The following is a 13,519-nucleotide window of genomic DNA, read 5'->3' on the forward strand; positions in this document are numbered from 1 at the left end:
ACACACATGTACAAAGTCAAGAGGATTTCAGATGTAATGGATCTAACCTGACACAACACTGCACTAAAGCCAGTAGTCATCTTGGTATATGAGAAAAATAAACATTTATTTAAACCAGTTGAGAGAATTTTGCCAGCTTTTCTGGTTGTATAGCACAACCTCAAAGCAATAAATTCTTAACAAGCTGTGATCAGGACATTGCTCAATTACATAAAAAAATTATCATCCCTTAATCAAAAGAAAGTTTTATAAAAATCTGAGAGTATATCCAGTGCTTCCTTAAAGCTACATTAAATATACCATGATGAATAATCGTGTAGTACAAGGGTCAGCCAACTACAGCCTATGGACCAATTCTATCCTGTCACCTGTTTTTGTACAGCTTGTAATCTTAAAGTAGTTGTTACACTTTTGTTTTATTTTTTCCAGTTTTATTGAGGTATAATTGGATGTACATTTTTAAATGGTTGAAAAAATTTAAACGAAACAAAGAACAATATTTCATAACACATGAAAATTATATGAAATTCAAATTTCAGTTCTCATAAATAAAATTTAACTGGAACATAACCACACTCATTGGTTTGCATACTGACTATGGCTGCTTTTGCATTGCAATGGTTGTATTGCATCAGTTGCAACTGACACGATATGGTCAGTGAGCCTAAAATATCTACAATCTGCCCTATTTGCTAGTACCTTGAGAACATGCTTAACAACCACACTTCTTTTCTAGCATCTCTACTAGTTAGTTACTAACTAATTAGTAACCATAGAGGTTAGTATGAATTACAGACCTTATGTAGGAAATGGAAGAAAATAAAACTGATTTCTGTAGCCATGAATAGGCGCCAACCTGTTATCAGTTCTTTTCCATTGAGATCATTTATCTTTTATTATAGTTGTATCCATGTAAATCCATGAAATGTGCTGACATAAGATGTCAAGGAGTTAAAAAATCCACATTACCTTCACTGCAACTTTGGTTTCTCCACTTCCAACTCCTAAGATGTCTACTGCTGTCCCTTCATACACTTCTCCAAAGGCCCCACTTCCCAACAAGACACGCAGAGTCAGTTTTTCCCGAGGGAATACAGGAAGACTTTCAATCTCCTCTTGGGTTGGAAGAGTACTGGAAAATAACAATATTTTTGGTCTCACAAAATACATATGGTTTATAAATTGGTGTTGGTATTGGTGTTTGAAAGAGAAACACTGTGAGGAAAAAGAAAGAGAAATCTCATGGCTTTGCAATACTGTAGTTAGTATTCTATGTGATACAGTGACATGGAATTTTGTGTTCCTATTCCTTCCTTAGTCAACCATCTAGAATATTCCTTCCTTACTCCAAAACCCAGATAGACCATGTCACTTAGCTTCTAGGCACTTGCATTTTGATAGAAACATGCCTGTGTGTTCATTGCCTCAAGATTTTTTTGCAGTAGCTTGTTTTGTTGGTTATCAATTGTTTATTTCTTCAGGTTAGCAATTGTGTAAAAAGTTATTGAAAATTACTAATAAATACATCTGGATCTATGAGCTAAAATGCTTTTACTTTATTGCACACACTTGATCTCTTATGTAAAACAAAATTTATTATGACCACAAAAACCAACTCCATCTCCATCAGGTTAACTTTTAGAAAGCCAAGTTTCTCACTTGGAGGGTTATGAGGAGGAAAAATGCATCTGCATTTAAAATGCTTTGAGTTTTTAAAAGAGAAATTTGAATGTAAGATGTAATGAGTATTTCCTCAAGGAAAAGTCATCTCCTAATAGTTAATTTAGATCACCTCTGTGTCGACCCCAAATCCTTCATTTTTTATGTCTTGAATTATAAATTTCAAGGGATATGAGTATATAATTCTTTTTTGTGTAGATCATAATGTAATGCCTTCTATAAGACATGTAAATATTTTCTTTAGTTATGATGACAACAGAAGTTCAAAACTCATCTATCTTAAAGAGCTTTTGTAGGCAATCACGATACAACTTCTGAAAACAATTAGATTGGCTTAATAGCACACACACACACACGAGACCCTTGAAATTCCTCTATCCCAGAGGATCATGTTACCATCTACTCTCTTCAACATAGTATTTATTTATTTATATGTGTATATGTTTATTTATTTATGTGTTTCATTTATTTTTGAACTATGTGATAAAACACTGGAAAGCAACTGATTTTTGCTTATTTTCCATTGCATCTTTTGCTATCTATCCCAGGTCACATTTGAAAGTGGAAGGGTGTGTTATTAATAATTATGCCAGCATAATGGGCATAAACCAAGGCAATCCTGCCCCTCTTTATCTAGGAATCCCATGATGACGGCCCCAGTTACGCACTGTATCGCATAGCAGGCATTAGCCAGTCCTACTCCAGCAGCCAGACCTCGCAGCTCAGCTAACTCTTTGTCTTCGTTTATGAGAACTGTCAGCCCTTCCTTGGAAGTTTTTTGATTCTTTAATCTTCTATGCCAGACTATAAAGAAAAAAGACAATAATTTACAAAATAAAGTATTGCTTTCTTTTTCCTTTAGGAAAAGTTAACAATACATTTTAATTGTTTATCTATAAGAACACTGTTGGTAGAATAACACAATTTGATTGAAAAATATGCCCATAATAGAAAAACTAATTAAATCTAGTTACAACCATATAAAAGCACATAACTTATACCATCTCACTCTTCATCTCATGTCTCAGAGTAAATTTTAATATATTTCTTATTGTGCTTATAAACAAGTTGAAGTACTTAATATCAGAACTTATTTCTCAAAATCACCCATAAACCAGAGTCAAAATAAACTAAAACACACTTGCATAATAATTATTAGTAAAACAAATTCATTTCTAAGCCCAGATATGTTAGGGTTATATTCCTCGGAAGACCTGAGGAATGCTTTCAATATAATGGCATGCTTTATTAAAAATGCAGAGTGCAAGAGTATATATACATTACAGACTTCAGGATAAAAAGATAACAAGAGACAAAGATGGACATTTCATAATGATAAAGAGGACTATACAACAAGAAGACATAACAGTTATCAATATTTATGCCCCAATCAGGGAGCACTGAAATATGCAAAGCAACTACTAACAAAACTAAAGGAAGAAATTGACCAAAACACAATTATACATCATTGACAGCTAGTTTGGATAGATCATCCAAAGAGAAAATAAAGAAATACCAGCCCTAGATGACACATTAGACAAAATGGACATAACTGACATTTATAGAGCACTTTATCTTAGAACATCAAACTATACATTCTTTTCTAGTGTACATGGAACATTCTCAAGGATAGACCATATATTGGGACATAAAATCAGCCTCAGCAAATTTAAGAAGATTGAAATCACACCAAGCATATTTTCTGATCACAAGGCTTTGAAATTGGATATCAACTGCAAAAAGAAAGCAGGAAAAACCACAAATAAGTGGAGATTAAACAACATACTTTTAAAGAACGACTAGGTCAAAAAAGAAATAAGAGGAGAGATCAAAAGATACACAGAAACAAATGAGAATGAAAATACATCCTACCAAAATTATTGGGATGCAGCAAAAGCAGTAATAAGAGGGAAATATATATGATTACAGGCCTATCTCAAAAAAGAAGAAAAATCCCAGATAAACAACCTCAGGTTACACCTTAAAGAACTAGAAAAAGAAGAACAAATGAAACCCAAAATCAGCAGAAGGAAGAAAATAGTAAAAATCAGAGCAGAACTAAATGAAATAGAGAAAACACAATAGAAAAAAAAATAGTGCAACAAAGAGCTAGTTCTTTGAAAAGATTGATAAAATTGAAAAACCCTTGGCTAGACTTACTAAGATTAAAAGAGAAAGGACACAGATAAACAAAATCAGAAATGAAAGAGGGGAAGTTATCACGGATGACACAGAAATACAAAGGATCATCCAAGAATACTATGAAGAACTATATGCCACCAAATTCAATAACCTAGAAGAAATGGACAAGTTCTCAGAAACATATAGCCTTCCAAGGCTGAACCATGAAGAACTGGAAAATCTAACAGATTCATCACCAGTAAGGAAATTGAATCAGTCATCCGAAACCTTCCCAAAAGCAAAAGTCCGGGACCAGATGGCTTCACTAGTGAATTCTTCAAAGAGGATCTAATACCAGTCCTGCTGAAACTCTTCCAAAAAATTGAAGAAGAGACAGTACTCCCTAACTCATTTTATGAGGCCAACATTACCCTGATACCAAAACCTGGTAAGGACAACACACAAAAAAAGAAAATTACAGGCCAATATATCTGATGAATAAAAATGCAAAAATCCTAAACAAAATTCTAGCAAATTGAATACAACAATACATTAAAAAGATTACACATCACGATCAAGTGGGGTTCATCCCAGGGGCACAAGGATGGTACAACATATGCAAATCGATCAATATGAAACACCACATAAACAAAATAAAGGACAAAAAACATGATTATATCAATAGATGCAGAAAAAGCATTTGACAAGATATACACCCACTTATGATTAAAACACTTAATAAAATGGGTATAGAAGGAAAATACTTTAATATAGTAAAGGCCATATATGACAAACCCTCAGCTAATATCACAATTAACAGTGAAAAACTGAAGTCCTTCGCTTTACATTCAGGAACAAAATCCGGCTGTCCCCTATCACCTCTGCTTTTCAACATAGTGTTGGAAGTCCTCGCCAGAGAAATCAGGCAAGAGAAAGAAATAAAAGGCATCCAAATTGGGAATGAAGAAGTTTAATTGCCACTTTTTGCAGATGACATGATGCTATATATAGAAAACCCGAAAGACTCCACCAAAAAGCTATTAGAAACAATAAATGAATACAGTGAAGTTGCCAGCTACAAAACCAATGTACAAAAGTCCATTGCCTTCCTATATACTAACAATGAAATCTCAGAAAAAGAAATTTAAAAAACAATTCATTTTGCAATTCAATAAAAAGAGTGAAATACCTAGGGATAAACTTAACCAAGGATTAGAAGGACCTATACACTGAAAACTGTAAGACATTTTTAGAAGAAATTGAAGAAGACAAAAAGAAATGGAAAGACATTCCATGTTCATGGATTGGGAGAATCAACCTAGTTAAAACGGCCATATTACCCAAAGCAATATACAGATTTAATGCAATCCCCATCAAAATCCCAATGGCAGTTTTTAAAGAAATAGAACAAAAAATCATCAGATTTCTATGGAGAAAGATCCCGAATAGCTACAGCAGTCCTAAGAAAAAAAAAAAAAATGCTGGAAGTATCACACTCCCTGACTTCAGCTTGTACTACAGAGCAATAATGATCAAAACAGCATGATATTGGCAAAAAAACAACAACAGACACACAGACCAAAGAAATAGAATTGAAAACCCAGAAATAAACCCACATAAATATGGACATATAATTTTTCACAAAAAAGCCAAAAACATACAATGGAGAAAAGAAAGCCTCTTCAATAAATGGTGCTGGGAGAATTGAGAATTGGAAAGCCACATGCAAAAGAATGAAACTAGATGCTATCTGTTCCTGTGTACCAAAATCAACTCAAAATGGATAAAAGACCTAAACATAAGACCTGAAACAATAAACTGCATAGAAGAAAACATAGGTACTAAACTTATGGACCTTGGGTTCAAAGAGGATTTTATGAATTTGACCTCAAAGGCAAGGTAGGTAAAAGCTAAAATAAATGAATGGGACTATATCAAACTTAAAAGCTTCTGCACAGCACAAGAAACCATCGACAAAATAAAGAGGCAACCAACCGAATGGGAAAAGATATTTGCAAACAACACCTCCAATAAGGGGCTAAGAATATCCAAAATGTATAAGGAATTCATACAACTCAACAACAACAACAAAATCCAATTAAAAAATGGGCAGAAGACCTGAATAGACATTTCTCCAAAGAGGACATATAGATGGCCAATAGACATGTGAAAAGATGCTCTCAATGTCACTAATCATCAGAAAAATGCAAATAAAAACCACAATGAGATATCACCTCACCCCAGTCAGAATGGCTATCATCAACAAGACAAATAGTAACAAGTGTTGGAGAGGCTGTGGAGAAAAAGGAACCCTCATACACTGTTGGTGGGAATGCAGACTGGTGCAGCCGTTATGGAAGGCAGTGTGGAGGTTCCTATTCGTAAAAAAATTATGAATAGAATTACTGTTATGACCCAGCAATTCCTCTCCTGGGTAGATAACCAAAAAACCTGAAAACATTTATCCATAAAGATATGTGTGCTGCGATGTTAATTGACACTTTATTTATGGTGGCCAAGATATGGAAACAACCAAAGTGTCCTTGGATAGATGATTGGGTAAAGAAGTTGTGGTATATATACACAATGGAATACTACTCTGCCAAAAGAAAAGATGAAATAGTGCCATTTGCTACAAAATGGACTTCACTGATATGTGGAATATAAAACCGAAAGCAACAAAGGAACAAGACAAACAAATGAAGAAACAAAAACTCATAGACACAGACAATAGTTTAGTGGTTATCAGATGGTAAGCGGGGTGGTAGATGAGGGTAAAAGAGATCAAATATATGGTGATGGAAGGAAAACTGACTCTGGGTGGTGAACACACAATGTGATATACAGATGATATATTACAGAATTGTACACTTGAAACCTATGTATTTTTACTAACCATCGTCACCAATAAATTTTAATTTAAAAAAAAAAGAGTATATATCCATTGATGTTCATATACACATTCTCAAATACACAGAAACATTATTGGAATGAAACCCACCAAATATTAGCAGTGGTACTCCCTAGTTGTGGAATCATGAGTGACTTGTATTGTCTTCTTCATATAATGACAAAATATTATTTTTAGAATTATAAAAAGAAATGATATTTTTGAAGATTAAAGGACAATTATGTCAATAATTGTCTATACTACACATTTCTACTAGACATCTATACTAGAATATTGGCTCAGACGCTGAAAACAGCAAGGATGCTTTGTGAGGTGATCATTAAAATTTGAACTTTATTCCATAGTTGCTTCTGTATTCACCAGGCTAGAGTTTTATTCTAGTGAAATTCCATCTGAGGGGCCATGTAGGGAAAGATCTTAAGTACTTTTCCTAATGCAATTTTTTCAAAACCCAAATGCTCTCACCACCCCTCTTCATTTCTGAAGGCCCTGGTTAAGATACCCCATCTTCAGTGATGCCTTCTGAGACTTCTGGAACCTCTGCTGATCTCTCGATTTCTTAATTTATAAGAGTAACTGTGGCTCTCAGTTAGCATTTCTATGTCACTGTCTTGTGTATTTCACGGATCATTGTCTTTCATTGTTATTTAACACATATCACACTATTTATCTTTTCACACAGGTAGGTATTACCTCCCTCATTAAATGGCAAACTCCCAAAGTCAGCAATTGTATTTTACTGCTTTATCTTTCCCTCTGCTCCCAGCTTATGGCTAACCTTGCACACTAGATATGACCACTCACAAAAGTACAGGCTGTCAATGCTTATTTTTAAACCCTTGTTTCAATTTTATATTTATAAGTATCAGATTGATGACAGCCCTCTCAGCACAACACAAATTTTAAAACAATTGCTACTTTTCATTATTTTAATTATTCAATCTTTTTTCATGCACTTACACACTCCTACTAGTAAAACCACATGCACTGCCACTTAAAACAAATAATCAGATTAGCTTAGCTATACCCCAAAATCTGTGAGTTCTTAATAGAATAAAGACCTTTAAGTCCCGAGAAAGTCAATATCCATAGGATGTCTTGAAAGCACAACTGGTTGTCTGAAATTATCTCATGTTCATCCACTAGTTACAGGTTTAAACAGTGGTGATGTACAGGAGGCAAGCAAAGGTCAGACGGAAGATTCTTCATGTAATACTCCTTCCCGGTAGGAAAACAGACAAGCAGTCAAGCCTATATGCCAACTGCCAAATATACTGCAGTCGTATGCATAATTCTGGAGGGGCTGGCTTAGTGCACAAACATCAGCTGTGCAATACTTAGACTCCCTGGAACCACAGGTTAATATCCTGGCAGGGTCAGCTGAAATTTTTAGCTTTCCAAGTTAGCGGAAGGACTTCCATATATTATCTGGGAGAAAAAATGTGAAGAGAAAGCTCAATTCTAGTTTCAATGGGCTCTCCAATAATTTCTGATTCCAATAGGTTTGGGGAAAGAATGAAGATTTAGAACACTTAGTGAAATATTGGCTTCCTTTATCCTGAGAGATTTGAACTTTATGTTGCTAACTTTTCCTTAAATTTCCTCTTCTAACTTTTCCTTATTTATGAAAAAAAAGAGCACAATTTCCTTAGGTTGTGTGTGAGTGTTCTTTTCTGATAAATATCATGCTTTTCTTTTCAGTATATCAGGAACTCATGATATAAATAATGATAGGGTAACTGTACATCCCATAATCCAAACTAAGGACATTTTAGGGACTGAAAGAAAGTGTTATTAATGTTTATGTTGAAACAATAGGAAAGTATCAGTATGTATGATTACTATAATTACCCTATAGGCCAATATTTAACCAACCCTTTTGAGGTTGTCACTCTATTTTCTCATTATTAAACTAAATCTTTTTGCTGTTGTTTATTTTAAGACTTTCATGATGAGCACATTCGTGTATAATGTATAGTGGGAAATAGCTAGTTTTCTCTCTACCTTTTTCGTCTGCTTTCCTGGTCATTTATAAGTGAGCGAGAATTTGAAATAAGCAAGTTAGATATCTGAAAGTGAGAGTGGATCCTACAAGACAGAAATGGATCTTCTGCAAAAGAGGCCCTGCTAGTTCCAAACCAGGCTGTCCGCCTAGAGACCCAAACTATTCCGACCAACGATTGCCACTGGTCTCCCTTTAATCTTACACTTCTTTTCATACCCGGATAATTTTTTAAAAATTTACTTCAAACTTTAAGCCACAAAGCACTTGTTACATAGCCAATCAGAAACAAATACTGGTTTAAAGAAAGTTAAAGTCCTTGCAACTAGTTCTATCTAAAACATACCATGACATGTAAATACAGATATATGGTTCATAAAATAATTATCCCTAGATCCAGAAAACAAGTCACAAAAGATAATGGTTATAAAAGTATAGCCAAAGGTAACACTGAATTTTGTGAATTTATTTCATGTGGAAGAGTAAATAAACTAAGAGACAAATCAATTAGTATAATCAAGTAAACAATTTATTACTTATTTTTAAAAATTGAGTTTACTTACCAAAGATCAATGGGATTATAACAACCAGAAATATTCCAATTATAATAGTAAGTATAAAGCTTGTTTCTGGTATCCAAAAACCATCTAACAAAATGAATGAGAAAAAGAAATTAATTCACTGAATAAAGCTAGATAGGCCCAGTGATCTGTCAGATACACTAGAACTCGCTCCTATGAGATGCTTGCAAGCCAGTTAAACCAGGTAGCTTGAAATCATCTGTTTTAAGAGTATTTACACCATGGGAAATCAAAATCAAGGTTTTCTACTTTTTTTTTTTCCAGAGATCCAGTTTACCAATCCACCATAGAGATGTAGCCACCCAATTTTATACATTAAAGTGTCCAAGAAAACATGTATAATCTTTTTAATGAATTTGGGACAAAGAAGTCTCAACCTTCATATATTATATAAACAGGATTATTATTTCTTTTATAACATCTTCATACACATTTAACCCGATGGTTATTAAACAGAGGAATATAAACACGAAAACATTTTACTTTCTCTTAAGTAGTTTCAGTTGAGTAAAGGAGATAAACAAACTATGCTTGGCAAAATATGGCCTGTGGGCTAAATTTGGCTACAGCCTGATTTTGCACTGTCCATGAGCTAAAAATTATTTTTAAAGTATTATTTAAAACAAAACAAAAGAAAAAAATATGCTACAGAGATCAGATGCAGCCTGCAAAGCCTAAAATATTTACTATTTGGTTCTTCTCAGAAAAAGTTTGCTGAGCTCTTATCCAGATAACTAACTATAATACAAATAAGAATGGCATAAGTTTTACATACACTAATGAGTTATACAGCTATGTGTGCTATATGTGTAAAATGCAATAATTTCTTTGCCTAAGGAGTATCAGTTAAGCACCATGATGGGTTCATCTAAATTAGGTCTTGAAGGATGAGAAAAATTTGAATTGACAGAATGTGAAGGAAAGGAAATCCCTGCTAATGGGGTGAAAGTTAGGTTGTGGGGATCTGCATTCAAGATTAAAGGAAACAAAGGCTAAAAACCTAGGGTCATAAAACCTTTTTACCAGTCTGATATGACTACAGTTTAGGGATAAATATTGGGAAAGGTGAACCACAATTTCTAGGACAAATCATAGAAGGCCTTGATTGCTACACAAAAAAATTGTACATGGTTCTGAAGGCAGTGAATAGAGAGCCATTTAGGGCACTTCAGAAAGGGGTTAAGAGATCCAGCTGTGCTTTGGCTAGATTACCTGTCAGCATGTGATTAAGCCAAAAGCAATGGCAAGAAATGGTAGCTTAAATTAGGAAAGCCAAAGTAGTAATAGGAAGGTGGTGGGGACTCATCAGGCAGAAATCAAGATGGCAAATCAATAAAACTTGGTGACTGAGTAGAAGGAAAAATCAAACATGGTACTATGTGAGTAGAAAGATGATATGTCATAAACTGAAGTAGGATACATAGTGGAAGATGTAAATATTGGGGAAGAGACAAAATATAGTTTTAGGCCTGTTGTGTGGAAGATGAGAGTAGCAGGAACAGAATAAAAAGGCAGACCAGACTCTGGACAGCCTTGGAAGTCTCTCCAGGAGCATGGACTTGCTGAGGTGGGTATCAAGGAATAGCTAATTATTACCCAGAAGAAAAATGACATGTTTTAAGAAGATCACATCAGATAAAATGAATAGGTCAGTAGTTTGAATGATAAGTTACAAGGTCACCCAATTTGTTGCTAAAGTTAGAAATGCACTACCTTTATATCTGAACCTTTGTGTAATAAATTAGTATGTAACATGGTAACATACCTCCAGCTAATATAATATCCTCACTGATTCCACTATAGTCACCAAAACCCAGATTATTTGCAGCTACTACTCTGAACTGAAATGTTCCTTTCAGGTTTTTGGACTTCCATGTGCAAATGCTACTGCAGGATCCATTAAATGCCATCTTCCACATTAAATTCTGGTTCTGTAAATTGTTTGAAGTACCCATTCTGCAAAAGAAAGAGCAAAATAATGAATACAGAAAATATACGAGACAACGTATGTATTATTTCTAGATGCTCATATATCATTTTAATGACAGAACTCCAAAGCATCTCCTATTGCATACTTTACCCTTGATCTCATTTCTCACACATGATTTGGCCACAGAACACAGTATAGTCTTATAAAGTCATCCCAGCAATGCATGGAGCCAACCCACTCAGCCCATCAAGAAAATAATGAATAATCAATGGCAAAGAGAAAGCTAAAGCACTTTTTCCTACTATTAGAATGTGTAAACTTTCGTCAGAATTCCAAACACATAAAATAATTGTTCCATAATCTTTAACTGGGAATTTTTTATTTTTCTTAATTCTCAGTCTCTATGTCATCTGTAGTTTATGTATACCATATCTGGATAAAATAAAATACAAAACATAAAATTGATAAGGAAGGTGCAACAGCTCAGCTACCAAAGCTATTGTAATGTCTGAGATTCCATGGTTCATTGTTACCATTTGTGTTGGTCTACACTCATATCAAAGTCAATCCATGTTATTCTACCTACGAAACATGGAAAGAGCACAAGAGTTGTGTTTAAAAAATGTAACTGGAATGGCTTTAACAGAATCATAGACTGAAAGCCTTCCTATGTCTTCTCAGCTATTGGCCATTGAGAAAGAGAAGGAAGAATTCTGACATTGTTTGAACACCTTCTTTTTACAGCACACCATACTGGTGCTTTTCATGTCACTTCATTTCACTGAGTCTTCACAACAACCTAAAGAGGTCGATATCATCATCCCATTTTACATATGAGAAAACTTAAGTTCAAAATGGAATAAAGGAAAGAGCTAAACATCATCTGGGTAGTGGTTCAATAGTGCCCCCCCCCTAAAAATGCATTCCAACTCAGACCCTGTGAATACAACCTTGTTTGGAAATAGGCTCTTTTCAGATGTAATTAAGTTAAAGAGATCATATTGATCTCTTAGGATAGGCTCAAACACAATGACTGATGCCCCCTTAAGAAGACAGAAATTTAGGCACAGACACACACACACACGTGAAGAACAACACCATGTGATGACACAGTTAGGCTGGAGTGATGCATCTACAAGCCAAGGAACACCAAGGATTGGTGGCAATCACCAGAAGCTAAGAAGAGCCAGGAGAGGATTCTTCCCTAGAACCTCCAGAGGGAAACTGGTACTGCCAAAACCTTGGTTTTAGATTTCTAATCTCCAGAACTATAAGAGAATAAATGTCTGTTGTTTTAAGTTACCCAGTTGGTGGCACTTTGTTACAGCAGCCCTGGGAAATTAACACAGTCTGTTCGGCTCCCAAGTTCATACACTTAGCACTACCATTACCACTGTACTGTCTAGGACACAGGGTGTACTAGACTACCCTGACTGAAGATACTTGAGATACTAAAGGTATAGAAGTTCATTCTATTATCCCATCGTCCCTGCCATGAGAGTAAAAACTTGGGGCAAGGAAATGCCAAGTATTTATGGAGCTATGCACTTGAGGTGTTACTGAGGGGAACATACTGAAAGGGTCCTAGCAAGATCATGGTGAGGCCTGGTTGGTGAACGTAATTACAGTCACAGTTCTGTAGGTCAGATTGTATTTCACTCGACATGAAAAATAGTAACAGAAATTTCAAGAAGGTTTCAGTTAGAAGTATGGCTAACGTAATTCTCTAGCATGTGCAGGAAATTTTTTTTAAGGTTATGGGAATGCCAGAGCAAGATAAAGCAAAAATAGATTTAAAGCTCAAGTAGCCAGGACTATAATTATGGAAGCAACTTTTGTCCTTGGAGCTTCTTAAAAGATGGCTTCATAGTCCCGTGAGGGGAGTATCTGTGGAATTTGGAATTCTCTCCTCACGTTGGCATGAAATCAGTTCATCTGAGCCAGTTATGATTCACAAGCTCCCCATACTGGCCAGATCTGAGATAGCACATGTGCATCAGCTGCTTAGTTTTCATTGAAGACACGTTTTCAGTCCCTGGGAACATGTTGCAAACTCTAACCTTCACAGTGGATACAGAATCTGTGTGACCTATACAATTCAGAACATTTCAGACCTTGACCTGATTTTACACTCTGAAAAATACCTAGCTCCTGGCCTATTTTCACTAGATATTATTCATCTTGCTAAAACAAATTATCATCAGAAATATACATGCATACAATCATCTAACATCAAACCTCAGCTCAGCTTCTTGAATACTAAATATTAAGTAAATATTAGTTGCATGTGCCAA

At 34.9% G+C, this 13,519-nt stretch overlaps 1 protein-coding gene across 6 annotated transcripts in view; it reads right to left on the minus strand.

The window, feature by feature from the left end:
* The window catches only part of ROS1 (ROS proto-oncogene 1, receptor tyrosine kinase), a 98,302-nt gene that overhangs the window by 25,219 nt on the left and 59,564 nt on the right, over positions 1-13,519 (minus strand). For all 6 annotated transcript variants that reach the window (XR_012496723.1, XM_019741354.2, XM_019741353.2 and 3 more), the window contains 4 exons: positions 11,061-11,251; positions 9,278-9,361; positions 2,349-2,484; positions 970-1,132 (listed from right to left, as the gene is read on the minus strand). Coding sequence is in view for 5 of the 6 variants with exons in the window: in XM_019741354.2 (XP_019596913.2) it covers positions 970-1,132; positions 2,349-2,484; positions 9,278-9,361; positions 11,061-11,251 (574 nt within the window). In the remaining variant the exon portion in view is untranslated. The remainder of the gene's footprint in view (positions 1-969; positions 1,133-2,348; positions 2,485-9,277; positions 9,362-11,060; positions 11,252-13,519) is intronic.

This window comes from Rhinolophus sinicus, linkage group LG05 (assembly GCF_036562045.2).
Source record: "Rhinolophus sinicus isolate RSC01 linkage group LG05, ASM3656204v1, whole genome shotgun sequence".
In the NCBI taxonomy this organism is placed as follows: Eukaryota; Metazoa; Chordata; class Mammalia; order Chiroptera; family Rhinolophidae; genus Rhinolophus; species Rhinolophus sinicus.